At 30.8% G+C, this 18,077-nt stretch overlaps 2 protein-coding genes across 10 annotated transcripts in view; both read left to right on the forward strand.

Annotated features, from left to right (window-relative positions):
• Window positions 1-18,077, forward strand: part of LOC411220 (glutamate receptor 1) — a 274,056-nt gene that overhangs the window by 197,525 nt on the left and 58,454 nt on the right. The gene's annotated exons all lie outside the window — the stretch shown is intronic.
• On the forward strand, window positions 422-17,639 carry LOC100577385 (facilitated trehalose transporter Tret1). 8 transcript variants are annotated; one of them, XM_026441890.1, is made up of 6 exons: window positions 2,085-2,531; window positions 11,839-12,078; window positions 12,842-12,991; window positions 13,572-13,940; window positions 15,095-15,906; window positions 17,415-17,639. In XM_026441890.1, the coding sequence occupies exons 3-6, from the start codon at window positions 12,949-12,951 to the stop codon at window positions 17,562-17,564; spliced, it is 1,374 nt and encodes a 457-aa protein (XP_026297675.1). In that variant the 5' UTR covers window positions 2,085-2,531; window positions 11,839-12,078; window positions 12,842-12,948; the 3' UTR covers window positions 17,565-17,639. The 8 variants fall into 8 exon arrangements, with proteins under 8 accessions (XP_026297678.1, XP_026297675.1, XP_026297671.1 ...); XM_026441886.1 differs by having other exon boundaries at window positions 11,870-12,078; window positions 12,732-12,991; XM_026441887.1 differs by having other exon boundaries at window positions 11,870-12,078.

An 18,077-nucleotide genomic window follows, 5' to 3' on the forward strand; every position in this document is an offset into this window, starting at 1 on the left:
ATCTTACATTTACAAAACTTAAATATACAAAAGAATCTCAAAATGTAAAAAAGAAAATACACGAAACACTCATTCAAACTTCATTTATTCACTCAATATTAATTTTCCACAGACCTTCTAATAATCTAATAATCATTCCTATTAATAATCACTATGTATGAAACTCTCAACATGTTGCACAACTGTATTCATTATTTCCAATTGAACGTATCTCTCTAAAAGTTTATTTTATAACAACTCCAGTCCCACGGTTTCTTTTCTATTTCGTCCAAAACTTACGAAACCGTTATAACATTTTATTAACGGAGATATACAGGCCTTTCAAGGCCACCACAAGAATCTTTGACGACTTTTTCCATCCTTTTTTATCCTTTCCTCCATGCGGGACTTTCGAGGCGGGCAAGAAGAGATCGAACAGAAGGAATGTGACTCGTGCTCGCGCCGTATCTCGTGTCCCGAATCGATGTCCAAAAATACGTATCAAATCGCGAAAGACTCGTACGTTCATTACTTCATCGATTCACGAAGATGTCGGGTCAAAAAAAGGTGAGTTTAAACTGAGATTCACTTTTACGATAAATTCATTGTGATCGCGAGGAAAAGCGTGAAACCGGTTTTCCTGATATATTCTCTCGGCAAAGGTAAACACATATTCAATGAAAGTTGGTCGACACGATGATCAGTTTCATCATCGATACGATCAGATTTGGTTAAATAAATTTTTCCAACTGGAAGGGAGAGGGAAGAGGGATAAAATAATAGTGGATGCCTCGCGGTCCGCCATAATGGGAATATTAATCCAATTAAAATGACAGTGAGAGCGGCCTGTTGTTTCCATTGTTCGGGCTACAATGACGATAGAAATGAAACGGAAACGAGGTGAAATCAATCAACAACGGGAAACGTGTAACAACGGTCTAACGTTATATATTCGGCGATCTCGCCTCCCCTATGAAATAGGGGAGGCGGGCGTTCGATGTTTAATATCTTTTGCACGGATGGAATCATTTGTTCGACGATGCTTGCCCGCTTTTTAAACGAAAACGTGTTCGGCGTGCGTTGCTTCTCGGATCGATCTTTGGAACGGGTTGGTTCGAGAGAGATCGAGATTTGGGGAAATTTTCTTAACTAAATAATCAATCGATCAAAGTATGTAATTGTACGATAGAATTTTTTCCTGTAGAAATAATTTCAACGATAGAGAACCGATAGTTGAATGATTGAGAAACAGAGGCGTGTAATTTAGCATAATAATTATATAGGAATTATGCATGAATTATTATTTTAGAAAATGTTAAGAATTAAATGTTGTCACAAATTACTTTAATTCTATGAAATTTTCTTTAATCGATTCCAGATTCGATATTCAGATTTAAAATTAAAATGTTCACGAATATAGAAGCAAAATTGTAATTATTTACAATTATTCGTGGAAAGAACGATTAAGTTGAAAATCTCGTGACTTTTTTCTTAAATCAATATTATTTTTCTGTTCAGATAATAAGTTAAAATAATGTAGATGTATAATGATGCAATGAATATTTATCCAATTTTATCTTATATTTAATATCGTTATTTAATATTAAATTCAGAATTTACGATGAAATAAAATAAAATTGATCAAAGTTCGAAGAAATTCGATCTAACTCTTAATAATTCTTTCCGTGTAATTTTTTTACGATTAAAAGGAAAACATGCACACAGATACAATTCGTTACAATTTTCTTTCCTCCTTCGTAATTGATAAGACGATATTCTCAATTCGAAAATTCAGAATATATATATAAAAAAAAAGAAATTATCAACAGTACTATAAAATGCCACTCTCACTCACTAAATAATACAAATTATCGATGTCTATGCGATAAATAATATTCAAAGCTGTTCAACAAAATCGACCTTTCGATTACACTTCACGAAACCTAACCTAATTTAACGCCGTGTCAATTAGCCGGAAAAAAGGATCGCTCCGTTCGATGAGGATCATGGATAAGTAATTAACAGCGTTCGAGCGTGTCGTCTCAGTTTATAAAAGCGGAGGGAGTGGGACTCGGGCAAAATAGTGTTTCACGTGTCTGCGTATCAGTTCAGTTTGCACCTCCGCCGTCTTCGAAGATGAGATCGGGCGATCGATCGCTTCGTCAGATCCACGTGCGCGTGTCTCGAATGTTCGATTGAAAATTTTCGACAAAATTTCGGATTCGAAAAGGTGGAGAAGAGAAGAGAACGTGCATTGGGGAAGGAAATTATTCCCTCTTTCATTTATTTGCAATAATATTAATAAAAGATTCATCATTCAAAAATTGTGTTGAGAATCGGGTTGAATTTAAAGTGAAAAGGATATTCACACGGAGAAGCAAAGACAAAACTTGCTTGTTGGTGTCATCAAACTTTCTAAAAGAAAAGAAAGGAGGGGGGAGGGGGAGAAAAAAGTGTCTCGAGCGTCTCTTTGGGTTCAGTCACGTGCCACGGTAACTCACTTCCTCTATCTGCCGCATCTGTCGGTTTCACAGGTGTCACTGGTGTGGTTGGTAATTAATCACGAGATATCTATATATAATTTATGATAGTGCTTTCGTGATAAGTTGATAATAGCCTGTGATTTTTATTTCCTTTCGATTATTATTGTCGAGCTGTGAGTGATTATGTATATATATATAGTTATTTATTTCTATTAATTTTTTAATATTAACGTCAGATTGAGAAATAAGTGATTAATCATTGATTGAATTGGGAAACAGTGAGTGTATCATCTAATCGTTAGATAAATGATTATATAGATATACAATGTGATATTACGACTTATTCATAAACATCCAGATACTTTGATTAATTTTTTAGTGAATTTAATCGGTGTACAAGTTAATATTGAATTAATAATTGGATAGATTAAAAGTGTATAATTATAATCGATTTAATATCGATTAAAAAGAATAATTTTAGTAATTAGAGGATATAATAATTATTATGAAAAAATATCTCAAAAGTGTATAACAATGATTTTTTAATTTGTAAAGATTATTATTTTAACAGCTCAATTATTGAATATTAAAAAAAGTACATTGTTAATCAGTGATATCAAGAATTGAAATTTTATCTTTCCACTTGTTGTAATTCTCTAATTTGTGAAATATCGATTTTTTTTTTCTTCTGAAAATATTTATTCGATTCGACCTTGTATATTCATTAATCCTATTGTAAGCTAAACCTGTGCCACTGGTTTCGCTTGAATGCTTGTCGATGAAGTTGCGTATCTCATGGTTTGATCTCTCCAACTATTTGTAAACTCTTTCATAATAGTGCATGAATCTCTAATTTGCCCTTTCGATAATGTAAGTAAAATTTCATTGCCTTTTATTCATTCCCATCGTTCTTACTTTCCTCTTCATGTTGCATACAATTTATTTAATCGACTAATAACTCTTGCTTTTTCTTTAATACAACGTAACAATTGATTCGATCATTTAAATAAATCTGAATGTTTTTAAAATTTCGATAAATATTTTTTTTTTTCATGTGAAAAATAACGAATCATATTAAGCGAGATACTCAGTATAGTAATTAATATTCATTATATTATCACAAAAAATACTTGATTAATTTTTATTCAATATATTTGTTACGATTATTGTGTTAAAAATAAATTAATTAAATCGATGGAATAAACTTAAAGAAATTAAAATTTTTCTTTTCCGTGAAATCAACATTTAAATCTTCGGATTTACGTCAATGATGGCTAATAATATTCACTTGAAATGTGACGCATGTTCATATATAATCAAATAGAACTTCAATTAAATCAAAAAAACAATTAACGATTGAACGATCAACATTTACAATTGACAAATATAATAAAATTCGATCGATCGATCAAATCAATCAAATCACGATTACGAAATTTTAATTTATCAACACGAATTTCGCATTCGTATGTAGAATAAAAGTTTCTGAAAAAAAATTTCAAAACCTGAGAAGAATGATGTTTATTGATTCATCGTTTATGCAATTCCTGTAAGGATATTGGAATATTATCTCACTGCACATTATTCACACGTTGAGTAAAAAGCAAAAAAATTACAATTCCTTTCGTGTGAATCATTCTCGATATATTATCGGTTTAACAAAAAGGAAACATTTGATTCTTTTTTGTCGAGTAATGTTGTATTGTGTTTAAAATATTAACAAACTTGGCATTAATAGCTTCTAAATACAGGCTGCAATTAGCAGAAGTGCGATAAAATATAATTACAATGCGGGTTTACCAACACTTTTTTAGTCAAACAGCTTTCGAAATATACATACGCAATCCTAAGAGATAGATCTTCGTTTCGCTTCATTCAACACGAACTTGAATCTCTTATAACTTTGTATTTTATTGCTTTGTAAACCTCTTTGAGGTTTTTATAGTTCAAGTAATATGAAATATGATCTTTTATTATCCAATCATTCAATAAATAAATTTCAAAATGATATTTTTGCATCAACTTTTGTTCTAGAATCTTCAAAGGTCGTTTCAGGAATGTATTAGCATCTTGTGTATATTTTCTTGTTATTCTAGCATCAATAATAATAATAGAGAGCAATATAAAAATCATAGAGATCTTGGGATTTTTCATTAATAATTTGGGACACAAGATAGCTTTTTTCTCTACTTTTTATTATTTTATCTCTGCACAGTGTTATTTCCAAAACAAACAATAAATTTTGATCGATAGATTTATTAATTAAACAATTTAAATTCATCGTGTGACGAAAATAATCTAAAAATTCTAACTGAGATTCAGAATTTTATTAAATTTCTTAAAAAAATTTAAATAAAACGAGCCAGATATAAAAATCAAAGAAATTATTGATATAAATCACTGGATACAACGAAATGGAAAGTAGAGTAAAAGGAATTTTCGTAAAATTTTTTAATTAATAGTTTAAAACAGAAAGAAATTGGAACGAGTCAGATTTCTTGTAAAAAATGAAACAATAAATCATCAATTTAATCATAAATTTCATACAATATTTTAATATATAAATAATTTTAAACGATAATTATCTTTGACAGAGAATCGAAATAAATCACGAAAAAATCAAATTTCATCAAATATATTTTCGAAAGATATGGTGCAACATCCGGTTAATAAATGGATGTAGTTATTACAAAATGTGTATATTTTCAGGAACGAAACCACGCTCTTGTACTCGAAAATTCGTATAGATAACGAATCAAGGAATAACGAAACCAATTTAAGGTTGGCATGGGGCGTCAAATTTTCAAGTTTATCCGCGCCATGGCTGCGAAAAATTTATTTCCGTAACAAGATGCACACGGTATACGATACACGAGGAAACAAGTTGGTTGGAACGTTTTGAAAATGATATTTCGCGTGTGTAAATCGTTCAAATTTCTTATCAAACTTTTTAAATATAATAGATTTGTTTATCAGATCGATTCTTAAAGATGTTTAAATCACAAATTCGAAAAATGTTACTAAAAGAAATAATGAGAAAAATGTACGAGAATTATGATTTCTAAATAAGTTTAGAAAAATACCAGTTAAAAAGTATTATAAATATTAATTACTTAAGATTTTGTTTTTAATTTTTCAAAAGTTCTTTCCCTTTGTACATAAATATACTATTGTATTTAAAAATACATATATTTTCTCAAAATTTCTTCTTCTTAAATACTCCAACTTTGTAATAGAAATTTTACAACTATAAATTTCTTAATAACGTTATTAATTTAATAATAATAGATATTATTTAAATTATCGCTTTTCTGAAAATAATATCTCCAAGAAACAGAGGATATTAATTTTATTGTATCTATAAAGTTTTTTATTATAAAATCTTAAACGAGAAAGAATAATTATTTTTCCTCACCCTAATAAAATTTTTACAATCTTCTCATAAATATCTATGCTTCGTTCACGAAACAGCCGAAACTCGATAATTTATAGCATCGACTTACGGTGCGAAAAGAAAAACAAGCGAAAAAGAAAGGAAGAAAAGAAAAAACGAAAGACAAACCGCGACACTTGAAAATGGAAATTACTTGAAACTGGCGATGAAAACACGGGAGAGATTCGGTAGATAACAGTTCGTTTTTTGGTAACCGCGATTTATTAATCGGGAGAAGAAGACCGGATAACTTCGGATAATAATTCACGCACTGGATTTTCCTTTCTAAGTTAAATATTCACCGTTGGAAAAACAGTGTCGTAAATTATAAAGCCGCGCAGTCGTGGGAGTTTCGTTGGAAAAATACAATCTTTCATGATTGCATTTTCCAAATGCGAAAACAGATTTCTCGGATAAGAGATATAAGCTGTTCCGTAAAAATATAAATAATAATAATACGAATATACGTGATAATAATTGCTGGAATATTATTTTTCAAAAAAAAAGAAACATTGTTATTTTATAATTACAAATGCAATATTTATTTAGATTTTTGTTCGATCATTTGATCCAATGAAATACATATATTGTCAATAATTCTATGGAAAATTTTATTAGATTAAAATTTATTAAATTAAAAAAGAAAGAAAGAAAGAAAAATAATTTTTGGCAGAGCAAGAGAAATATTTGTTGAATGTATTTAGGAATGGATGAGTTGAGAAATGAATGATCAATTGCAAATATATTTTAAATAAATATTAAAAATTTAGTAAAAATTTGGTGCATAAGAAAATGAAATATGAAACGATGAATTACGTTTTTTTAAAAATTTAACAAAAGAAAAAAACAAAAGATAATGTCTTTTAGTACTTACATGTATATTCATACTTATATAGCTTTTGTTTTTTCGCCTCCCTTCTTTTCTGTTTTTTCTTCTATGCTTGTATTTCATTCTTCTATGTATCCTTTAATAGTTATTCTCTGTACACATATTATATCATTCCATTATGTTTTTTTTTTTTATAGAGAAGATATACCAAACAAGATTAGGAAGATATGTAGTATGGTTAAATTTATTAAAAAGTTAGGTTAAAATTTCTAGGAAGAAATGATATCTTCGTATGATTTATTTCGACGATACTTTTTAAGGATTTAAAGTTAGTTAGTTAGTACAACGAATGATTATTTTCAAAATTAAAATCAAATTTTTAATATAACCTTATTTTTGGAATAATTTAGTAATCCTACATCTTATATCAAATAATATCTAGTAACATCTAGTAACCTTCTACTCCATCTTAAAAAAATCTTAGATAGCAAAATTTTAAACAAATTAAATCTAATGAATTTTTATAAAATACACCATACATATAAACTATAATCACTGACTCTAAAAACCTAGTAACTTATATCTAATAATATCTAATAATTTTCTATCCCTTCTTCAAATCTCAATATAATAAGAAATAATAATATTTAACGAATTGTCAAAAATATATACATAAAACTATAATCATCGAATAATTTCTCACACACATAAGACCTAACTATAGCTTACGTAATAATGGAAAAGAATAAATATTGGAACAAAATTCCTGAGGAATAATTTGTTCTGACTTGTGGCTAGTTAATTATTATACGACTATGGAAGATTCATTATCTGTATTACAAATCGGTATAATTACATCGTCGAGCGTTTCAATCAAAACTACGTAACGATCATACGCTAATGTGTTTCTCGTAATTGGATATTTTTCACGTGCATCCATCTTTCAACCCAAGAAACAAGGAAAAACATTTATCAAATCACAATCATTGATCGCTACTGATGGCCAGTTTTTTAATTAATCGAACGAGTTTTTTCTTGGAAATTTGAATAAGCCGTAAAATATAATAATATTTCAGCATTGACGATGTGATTGCAATTTAAAGATAAGAATCAGAAATAACGAAGTGGAACACAAAGATCCTTTCTTACTCATGATGATCACTATTGCAAATTACAATCTGAATCTTTGTATCACCGAAGAGTTTATAATTATTAAAATTAAGATTTCAGTTAATTCAGTTGTTCATAGATGACGTATCTCTAAAATTGTATCAATCTAATTAATCATTCTTAATTAATAAAAATATTATGCTCATATTGAAACAATTTCAAGCTTCAAATTGATTGAAACGTAACAACTCTCTATCATTCCAATAACTAAGATATATCTCTTATTTCCTAATAATTTACTACTTTTAAGAAATAAAAATCTTAAATATATAAGAAAGAGAAATCGTGAAGAAAATTCTATTATAATAAACAAACAAAAAAATATTGATTCATCCATAATTGAACGACATATTATTACAATTTAATTACGATTTTGCTCGACAATGAATCTTGACTATTAACAAATAATAGAATAAACAACGATATAGCAGCATTATCGAGATGACAGATGGACAGATCGAAGATCTAGGCGTGGGGAGAGAGAAATCGCGGTGGTTGAACATATCTCGTTCGGAAGCCAGGTAATTGAAATACGATATTGAAATGAAATCGCGAGAATTCTATTGTTTCGCGATGTAGGAAATGCCGGAACTTGTCGCGAGAGTAATGAGAATATCGTATAATAAATGATGATGAATGTTATCGATCGATGGGGATGAATGGGTGGAGGAATTAATAGGGAGATGCGTGAAAAGGAAGAAATTAATTTATGATTTTTTTTTTTAATATTGTTATTACATATGGAAACGAAACTGATGAGGATTTTACGTAATTTGGTAATAACTTGTTATCGTTACATATTTATTTATATTAATTGCCACTTGATTATCGTTGGATATCGATTTGTTGATTAACAATCGATGGATTAAAGTTGTCGATTGTTTCTAATTATTTTTAGATACAAAAGTGTATCGAACGAGGAAAAATTGATGTGCAATAATTACTTAAAAGCTGCTGAACATCTGTAGATGTATATATATATGCAAAACAGATGCTTCCTTTTTTTCAAAGCTATGCTCAATTATTCGTCGGTCTAATTAAAACAGGATTCGAGTAAATATTTGTAAATATCTCTTGAAATGGCTTTTTATAATATCCGAGAATATCTGTCCGCCATGGTTCGTTGAAAAGTCGATAAACGAAGAAACGAACGGGAGGAATTCAAATCGGTACACAGAGGAGATTAAATAAGACAAAAAAAAAAAGAAAAAGGACGGAAATAATGGAATTCCTTGAATAAAAAAGATTCGTATTGAATAAGAAATGGACAAATCTTCTAAATCTTTCTTCTCTGCGAAATAATTAATAACAATTCTTGTAAGAAAAAGTAATAACTCGTATCGTAAATTTTGCTTATTGTAAATTTATTTATAACATTCTAAAAGTGAAGATTATAATAATATAATTCTATAAATGTCTTTAATCCTTTTTAAGACTTCCAAAATTCTCCAACACAATTCAATCTATTCTATTATACATTCAAAAGAACAAATACTGAATGAATACTGGATATTAATGGAAGAGAAAAATATTTTGACAATATTTCGAGAATAAAATACACGTATAAACTGTTAGAATTAAGAAAAAACACTTTTATTCCACTTTCATTTCAAAGAAACTTTTCATCGACACAAAACATGAGTATGAGACAAGAGGTTGAAACAATTTTACATCGAAAGATCAAGTTAGATTAAAATAAAAAGAAACTAGCACACTAGTTCCTCATTGTCTCTCTCTCTTTCAGGGTGGTTAATTATTAGCGTACAATTGCAACGTTAATCGTCGTTGACACGATGCATGAAAATAATCCCGCGCAAAATCGCGCGTTATATGCATAACGATCGTGTCGTTACGCAAGAATATTAACTTGCTTGCTTTTGTGTCGCCCGAGAACGACTTTCGGGACGAGTTTAAACAACGTAGTTAGAGTTAGTCGTTCAAAGTCGTAAACGCGTGTAATAAAGTGATCTCTGAAGTTGCATGTGGCCGTCGAGGCGAGACGGGAGTAAGTCTTGGATACGTGTCAACTCAATTTGTATTAGACGTCGTAAAACGTTACGCATGATGTGATAATAACTGTGCCACCACTGTCGGATATAAACAATCCTCGTGGATTGATTCGTTAAATGTATATACAGGATGTTGATTATAGTGTAAAAAGTGAATCTAAGAGAAGAAAAAGAATAATTATTCTTCTTCATTTAAGATTTTGAGAGAAAAATGATGTTCCAAGAACAATATGATTGCACTATAGTTATTCTATGTGTAGAAAAAAAAAAGAATAACACTGTCAGATAAATATTAAAATTGACTAGGCTGTCATTCCACGTGTCAAAAACAAGTGGACAAAAGAAATTTTTCCATTTAACTCGTCGTTTTTGAAACAAAAGGGAATTTGAGAATCAAGAGTATTGGAAATTGAAAATAATTTATCGTGAAACAATTTAACGGTTTGAGGAATTTTAGCATTAAATAATTAAATAATCGTGCAAATAATTATCCATTAATTGTTAGTTTTCAGTCAGTATTCAGTCAGTATTCGAAGAATTAAAATGTATAGTTTTTAAAAATATTCGCGTTTAAATCATTGTATCGACAAGTTAATTATTCTTCCCTATCCAAGTTTATAAATGCAAAGAATAAATTGTAGACAAAAAAGATATTTATGAATCTCGTTACATTTAAAATAATATGTATCTTTGATATTTAATTTAAGATTCTTCAATTTTTTCAAATGATACTTAGAATTGTTTGAAATGTTTATATTTGCAATATAAAAGATTTTATTCATTTTTTTATCTAACAGAATCGATATTAAACTTTTTATATGGAATAATCTTTAGAATTCCTATTCTTCTCTGAAATAATGCTATTGTCGTCATAAGTTATTTCATCTGTAATTCCATTCTTCTAAGAACATTACTGTATATAAACATTTTTATTTCTTTCCACGTGTCTGTTATTTATTAATCATGTGCTAAATACCGTTTCATATTGATTATTTGAGATTCTACCATTCTAGTTTTCTATAGAAAATAAAAGAGGAAAAAAGAGAATAAAAAATAATACAATTGAGAAGTTCGCAGCTTTACTTTTATCGAATTTTTTTTCAAAACTATTGTATTTAAAAAAAATAATATAATCGAAAATATATTTGTACATAAAATTTAGAAATGCCTCTGAATCAAAATATTACAAAATAACCACATTATATTGATAAAAATTATGTTGGCATCAAAATGTAATTATTTTATTTGCCAGAGCCAGAAATCTGCAACAAATCATTCATTTTTAATCCAATCTGAATAAAACTTGCACCGAACGATGCAGAATATATTTTGCATAAATACTTATCATTATATTTCCATAACAATTCTTTTTTTTCTTCTTTCGAAATATATTAAAAATCTTCAATTTTTCATCAACAAATTTTCCCTTAAAACTCTTCATACAAAAATACATTATATTGTAAGAGAACATATTCAATCATTACAAATCCTTTTCTTTTTCACTCACTTTACAAACTGCATATATTTATATCCCATGAAACTTTCAATTCTCACCTGGTAAGAATTCTCTGCAAATTCTCCAAATTTTTTATTTTTTACTTTTATCACAAATCAAATTGTCAAAATTTTTAAGAATTTTCGCTTAAAACTCTTCATACAAAAATACATTATTATAAAAAAACCATATTCGATCATTACAAATCCTTTCTTTTCTTTTTCAATCACTTTACAAACTGCATATACAACATATATTTATATCCCATAAAACTTTCAATTCTCATCTAATGAGAATTCTCTGCAAATTCTCCAAATTTTTTTATTTTTATCACAAATCAAATTGTTAAAATTTTTAGGAACCAAAAAAAAAAAAAGAAAGAAAGATTGAATACATAATTAGAACTTAATTTAATATTTACTTTGTTGCCGGTGTAAAAGGTTCTGTTAACATCGATAATCGCATCAACAGATACTGGAAAGGAAAGTGTGAAACGGGAAAGTAATCCCGGGAGAGCGGGGAACCACGGAGGATTTGGAGTGCGAACCACGTTGTCCTAATGATACGTCGGCGATAAAGCGTCGACTCGCAACAGGGGATCGAAGGTCACAAAGCGTGCAAAGCCGTTCCCATGCCTTATTGTTATCCCTATTGTGGGATAAGGCATCAAGGAGGATCCTGTTAGTATCTTCAGTCGATTTTATTTTCGTTATCTCAACGCTCGAAATCGCATATCCTCCATTCGCTCGATGGATGTTAATCGAACGTTTGGCAACGATTTCGAATATATCGTTGGTTGAGAAGTTGTGCGCATGGTTACATGTGAATGTGGGGTATTGGAAGCTTGGATTGAATTATTTTGTGTGCACGTGTCGGGAGATGGATATTGGGTGGCGATTATTGAGAAGTTTTTACGAGTGGATCAAGTATTGTTTTGATTAAAGGATGATTTATATGTGCAAAAATAAATGAAATAATATAATGATAATAATATTTGGAAAGTCTTTTACTTGGGACATTTCTGTTCAATTTTGATTTTCTTGAAAATAAAAAATTGGAATAGAAAAAGTTTATATATAATGTAATTTTTCAATGGAAAATTTTCATTATAATTATATTGATATATAATAAATTAAAACAGAAATAAAAAAAATTTAACAATAGGATTCAACTTCAAAGCATTTCAGAAATTATAGTAAAGAATTATACATCGTTCAGAGGAGAACATTTAATACCTTTTGTGTATTTTATATAATAGCATATAAATCTATTATTTTGCTTGAAAAAGAAAATTCCAATTTTATTTTTATCTTTTTTTTTTTTTTGTTTCTAGGCAGATTTAAAATATCTCCTTCCCTAGAGGATTATAAAATTTCTCCAAATTTTTACACCATTGGAATTATCTGAATAATTAAACGAGTTCCTTACCCATATTCCATTTAGCTCACCAATGAAACAAACTTCTCCTCCACAACGCTCGATTATCCACAACGCTCTCGCTTATTCAAATTATCCGATCGTGACGAGTGAAGAGAGGCTCAATAATAACCATGGAAGTTGGGATACTGCGACAGATATTTATTGGAATCGTTTGTAAGTAAGAAAACTAAATTATACAAGATCGAATCATCAACGTATATTAAACTCACACAAAGACAAGATAGGACAGCATCCATCCTATGATTTTTTAATGTTTCTCGATATCGAATTTTTAATAATATATGTTCATATTTACTGTTCTTTCTTTAATAACAAGAGAAATCGAATACAATTAATAATTTTCTTGTAAAAATTTTATTCATTATTGGAAAAACGAATTAGAAACGAAGGAAAAATTAATTTAGATTTAAGATGATTTAAATGGTCACAAAGTATATAATTCTTGCTATTTTTACAAAAAAATTAACACTTTTTTTATCAATATTCGTGTGTGAAGTCGAGTTTGACTTATCATTATAGAATTTTTTTTCTTTCCCAAAATATATCATTTTGAAATCTCTCCAAAGTTTCTCTACTTTATAAAGATTTGGATAAATTGCATTAATCTCGAGAAACGTTAATCACGTGCCATCGTTTCATCCAAGAATGCATCATCAACGATCGATCAAAAAAAAAAAAAAAAGAAGAAGAAGGAAAGAAAAAAAATTTTTCAATTAATTCGTCATCGCGATAGGCAACCTTCTGATCATCGATAGTGGATTGAACGAGGGATGGAGCACCCCCATTATACCAAAATTCAAGCAGGACGATCCTTTGAAGGTGTCCAACGACCAAATAGTGTGGGTGGTGAATTTGATGTATGTCGGGGTAGGTCTCGGCTCGATTGTGCCGTTTCTTTTGATGGACAGAATCGGGCGTAAAGGAACGCTGTTGTTCGCCACGATACCAAAGATTGCAAGCTGGATTTTGATCGGCTTGGCAGCCACCATCGGGCAGCTTTACATTGGCAGATTGATGGCAGGTGTAGGCTGTGGAATAACGTACTCGGTGATGCCTATGTACTTGGGCGAGGTTAGCAGCAAAAAGACTCGTGGCCCTTTAGGTAGTATTGATTTTTATTAGTTTTTATTTTTTGCTTTGGAATTATTCGTTTGAGGTATTACATGTGAAAGAGCCGAATCTTTAATATTTATACACACATTAATTAAATTTTTCCTGGGAAAATATTGTATCTTTGTTTATAATATTGATCAAAGTATGCGTATATGATATTTGAACATTTCTTTTATGTAAATATATAGAATATAATTTATTTATTTATTTATTTTTATCATATTTCTTTGAGGGAATTTTCTTATAAAATAACAATGTTCAAATATCTTTATAAGTCACTGTACATTAATGGAAATGAGTTTTAATCGGTTTTATCATCGGTTACATATCCGAGATTAAATTTGTAAAAGAAAAATACACCGATTTAATATTGATTTACATTTCGTTTTCATATGCAATTGTACAATAAAACAATGGACAAAATGTCCATTATCTTATATCTGGATAATTTCAAGCTTCGAATTGATTGGCTGCGAATGCTATTCAACGATGTAAAAGTGTATGCCATTAAACTGTGAAAGATTTTACGTGTTATATTAAACGAAGTCGGCTATTTCACAATTTTGCAATAACCTTATTGCTTTTTATTATCATTTTCCATTTTCTTAACGATTTAGCATTATTATTATATTTGTTAAATTAATTTTCTATTACTTGTCCAATTTTGCAATGTATCAATTATTAATTTAAGAATTTTAATTCGAGATCGTATTTATATAAAATTCCAATGGATAAATATTCATTCAATCCTGGAATAATACATCTAATTTATTTCACGTAGTATTTAAATAATATTCACTTTTTAACAATTACCGTGTCGAAATTAAATTAATCAGACGCATTATTCCGTTATTATGTTAAAACTCAATAAACCCTATCTATTTAACCAAAATATTTAAACAAAATACTAATTCTTTTCTGCAACACGTTTATTCATTCTATTATCGATTAATTAACCAATTCTTCAATAATCTACACCTATTCTTTACACAAAAAAAAAATATTCCAAGTATTCATTAAAATCACTGAAGAGGGAAGAATTCTAATTCCCTCCCATTAATTAATATCAAAACACTCGATCATTACCTTCAACTATCCTCCATCCCAAAGATAAAGGAAACGAAAAGTTGTCGGTCCATCCAGGTACAGCGATGGCCGTCCTCCTCAACACAGGCATGATGCTCGCCTACGCGATCGGTTTGTGGACGAGCCGTTTCGCCATGTCGATGATCTCCCTCTCCCTGCCCGTCGCGTTCCTCGCGATCTTCGTCTGGCTTCCGGAGAGCTCGGTGTTCCTCACCCGGAAGAACAAGCTGACGTCGGCCGAGAGGACGTTGAAGTGGGCCCTGGGCAAGGACGACGTGATAGAGGAGCTCGAGGAGATAAAGAGGATCGTAGCGAGCGAGGAGAAGAGTTCAGAGAGGAGGGCGAGATCCGTGGCGAGATCCGTGCGGGAGTTGTTCGCGAGACGCGAGAATCGTCGAGCGTTCCGGATCGCCGTCATTCTCTTGAGCGCGTTGACGTTGACGGGCGCCGCCCCCCTCCTCGCCTACCAATCCTTCATATTCGTGGAGGCGGGATTCGAGGTCTCGACCAACGTCAGCATCGTGATGACCGGCTGCGCGATCGTGGTCGCCGGCAGCGTTTGCGTGTCTGTGGTCAGGTTCACCGGGAAGAGATTGTTGCTGCTCATCTCGACCCCGATCTGCGTCCTCTCCCTTGCGACGATCGCGATCTTCTTCGGCCTGTTGTCGGCCGGCCGCGACGTCTCCGCGCTGCGATGGATGCCCACAGTGTTCCTAGTGATTTACGTGCTCGGATACGGGCTCGCCCTCAACCCGATCCCCCTCGCCTACATCGGCGAGATATTTCACACGGACGTGAAGGCGCCAGCCGCGATATTCTCCTCCCTTTATTACGCCGTCGCCACAATGCTGGTGGTGAAATTTTATCAGGTGGGTCGAGTTTCATCCTCGATACCTTCGAGAATGGTGAAAGAATCGGGCTTGTGAATTTTTGTGATTATTTATTATATATTGGATTGGCAACTGAGTAATTGCGGATCTCAGTTGACGTTGATGACGACCTAATCAAAGCAATAATCGATTCGGATCGTCACAGTACAACTCGTGAGATTGCAGAGAAGCTTCATGTATCGCATACATGCATTGCACAAACCACTTAAAACAACTTGGCTATGTTCAAAAACTCGATACATGGGTTCCTCACGAACTGAAAGAAAAGCATTTAACTTAAACGCATTAACAGCTGCGATTTGCTAAAGAAACGTAATGAAAATGATCCATTTTTAAAACGACTGATAACTGGTGATGAAAAATTGATTGTTTACAACAATATCAAGCGGAAAAGATCGTGGAGCAGGCCACGTGAACCAGTTCAAACAACATCAAAAGCTGGTATTCATCAAAAGAAGATTTTGTTATCAGTTTGGTGGGATTACAAAAGAATTGTCTATTTTGAACTCTTATCACCCAATCAAACGATCAATTCTGTTGTCTACATTGAACAACTAACGAAATTAAACAATGCAGTTGAAGAAAAGCGGCCCGAATTGACAAATCGAAAAGGTGTTGTATTCCATCATGATAATGCAAGGCCACACACATCTTTGGTCACTCGACAAAAATTATTGGAGCTTGGTTGGGATGTTTTGCCACATCTAACATATAGTCCTGAACTTGCACCATCTGATTACTTTTTGTTTCGATCTTCACAAAACTCCTTGAATGGTAAAAATTTCAATAATTATGATGATATCAAATCGTACCTGATTCAGTTTTTTGCTAATAAAAACCAGAAGTTTTATGAACGTGGGATTATGATGCTGCCTGAAAGATGGCAAAAGGTCATTGATCGAAATGGGCAACACATTACAGAATAAAGTTATTTAGTTCCATGAAAAAATTGTCTTTGATTTTCTAAAAAAAAATCCGCAATTACTTAGTTGCCAACTCAATATATATATATATATACATACTGTTCGTTGTTGGAAAGAATCGTAACGTGGAAAAGTTATAATTTGAAAATTATTTTTATTTATGAAGTCACGTTGGAATAAAATATTTAATTGTTTTGATACAAATACAAAATGATATTTATGAATTAAACTATTGTTACAAATCATGAGAAATAAAATAATGTTTATATCGAGGTTTAGATATGGATCCTCGTTTTGGTATATGCAAATATCGATGGTAGAAAAAAAAATGAGTATGAAGATAAATTTTTTTCAGCAGTGAACAGTACATATTTAATAGATTTTAGATTTTTTGAAATTTTTGAATCCTCTACGTATTGAAAAATCATAAAAATTTTCAATTAAATATACATATGTACGTTCAATTTTTATTTCAACAATTTTTCGGATATCTGTTGAATCAAAATGATAACATCACGTGACTGAGTACAATAGCGAGTAATTGGCTGGATTTATTCATTCAAGGTACTGCAAGAATCGCAGGGAACGTACATGCCTGTGCTGGCGTTCACCGTGATTACTCTCCTCATATGGTTACTGATTTATCGTTACGTGCCAGAGACCGAAGGGAAGACCTTGGAAGAGATACAAATAGAATTGCGAAGAAAGAACTGACGATATCTAATTCGATACTACTAAGTTGTAAATTGTTTGATAATAAATGGTACACGATTCCTTTTTAAGTGGAAATAATTTATTTCTTTTTTTTCCTCGTTTGATAAGTTGTTATTCTGAAAGCATCTCGGTTTCGAGTTCGATGTGAAAATTATTAATAATCGAATCCAGTCGAATATTTAAAGAGAATGCACCAACTTTTAATCGGAGAGCGAATAATCTTCGAAACTTATGAATGAACGTGCAATGTTGAATGACGAAGCATTGTTGAATCAGAGAGAGTTGATTAAAATTTCACTTCTTAAAAAATTCATAAAGAGGTGTACGTTATATGATTATTTTTTAAAGATACAAAATTCCAATCCTTTTTGTTTACGCAATGGCGTTTCATTTCTTGAATTTTTCAAACAAATATTTTCACCTGCAACAGAATTAACCGAATACGCGTAATTTCATTGAAAATTCTCTCTCCAAAATTCATCTTTCGCTTTTTCTTTAAATTCTTAATCCTGT

The sequence above is a fragment of the Apis mellifera genome, linkage group LG7, assembly GCF_003254395.2.
Source record: "Apis mellifera strain DH4 linkage group LG7, Amel_HAv3.1, whole genome shotgun sequence".
In the NCBI taxonomy this organism is placed as follows: domain Eukaryota; kingdom Metazoa; phylum Arthropoda; class Insecta; order Hymenoptera; family Apidae; genus Apis; species Apis mellifera.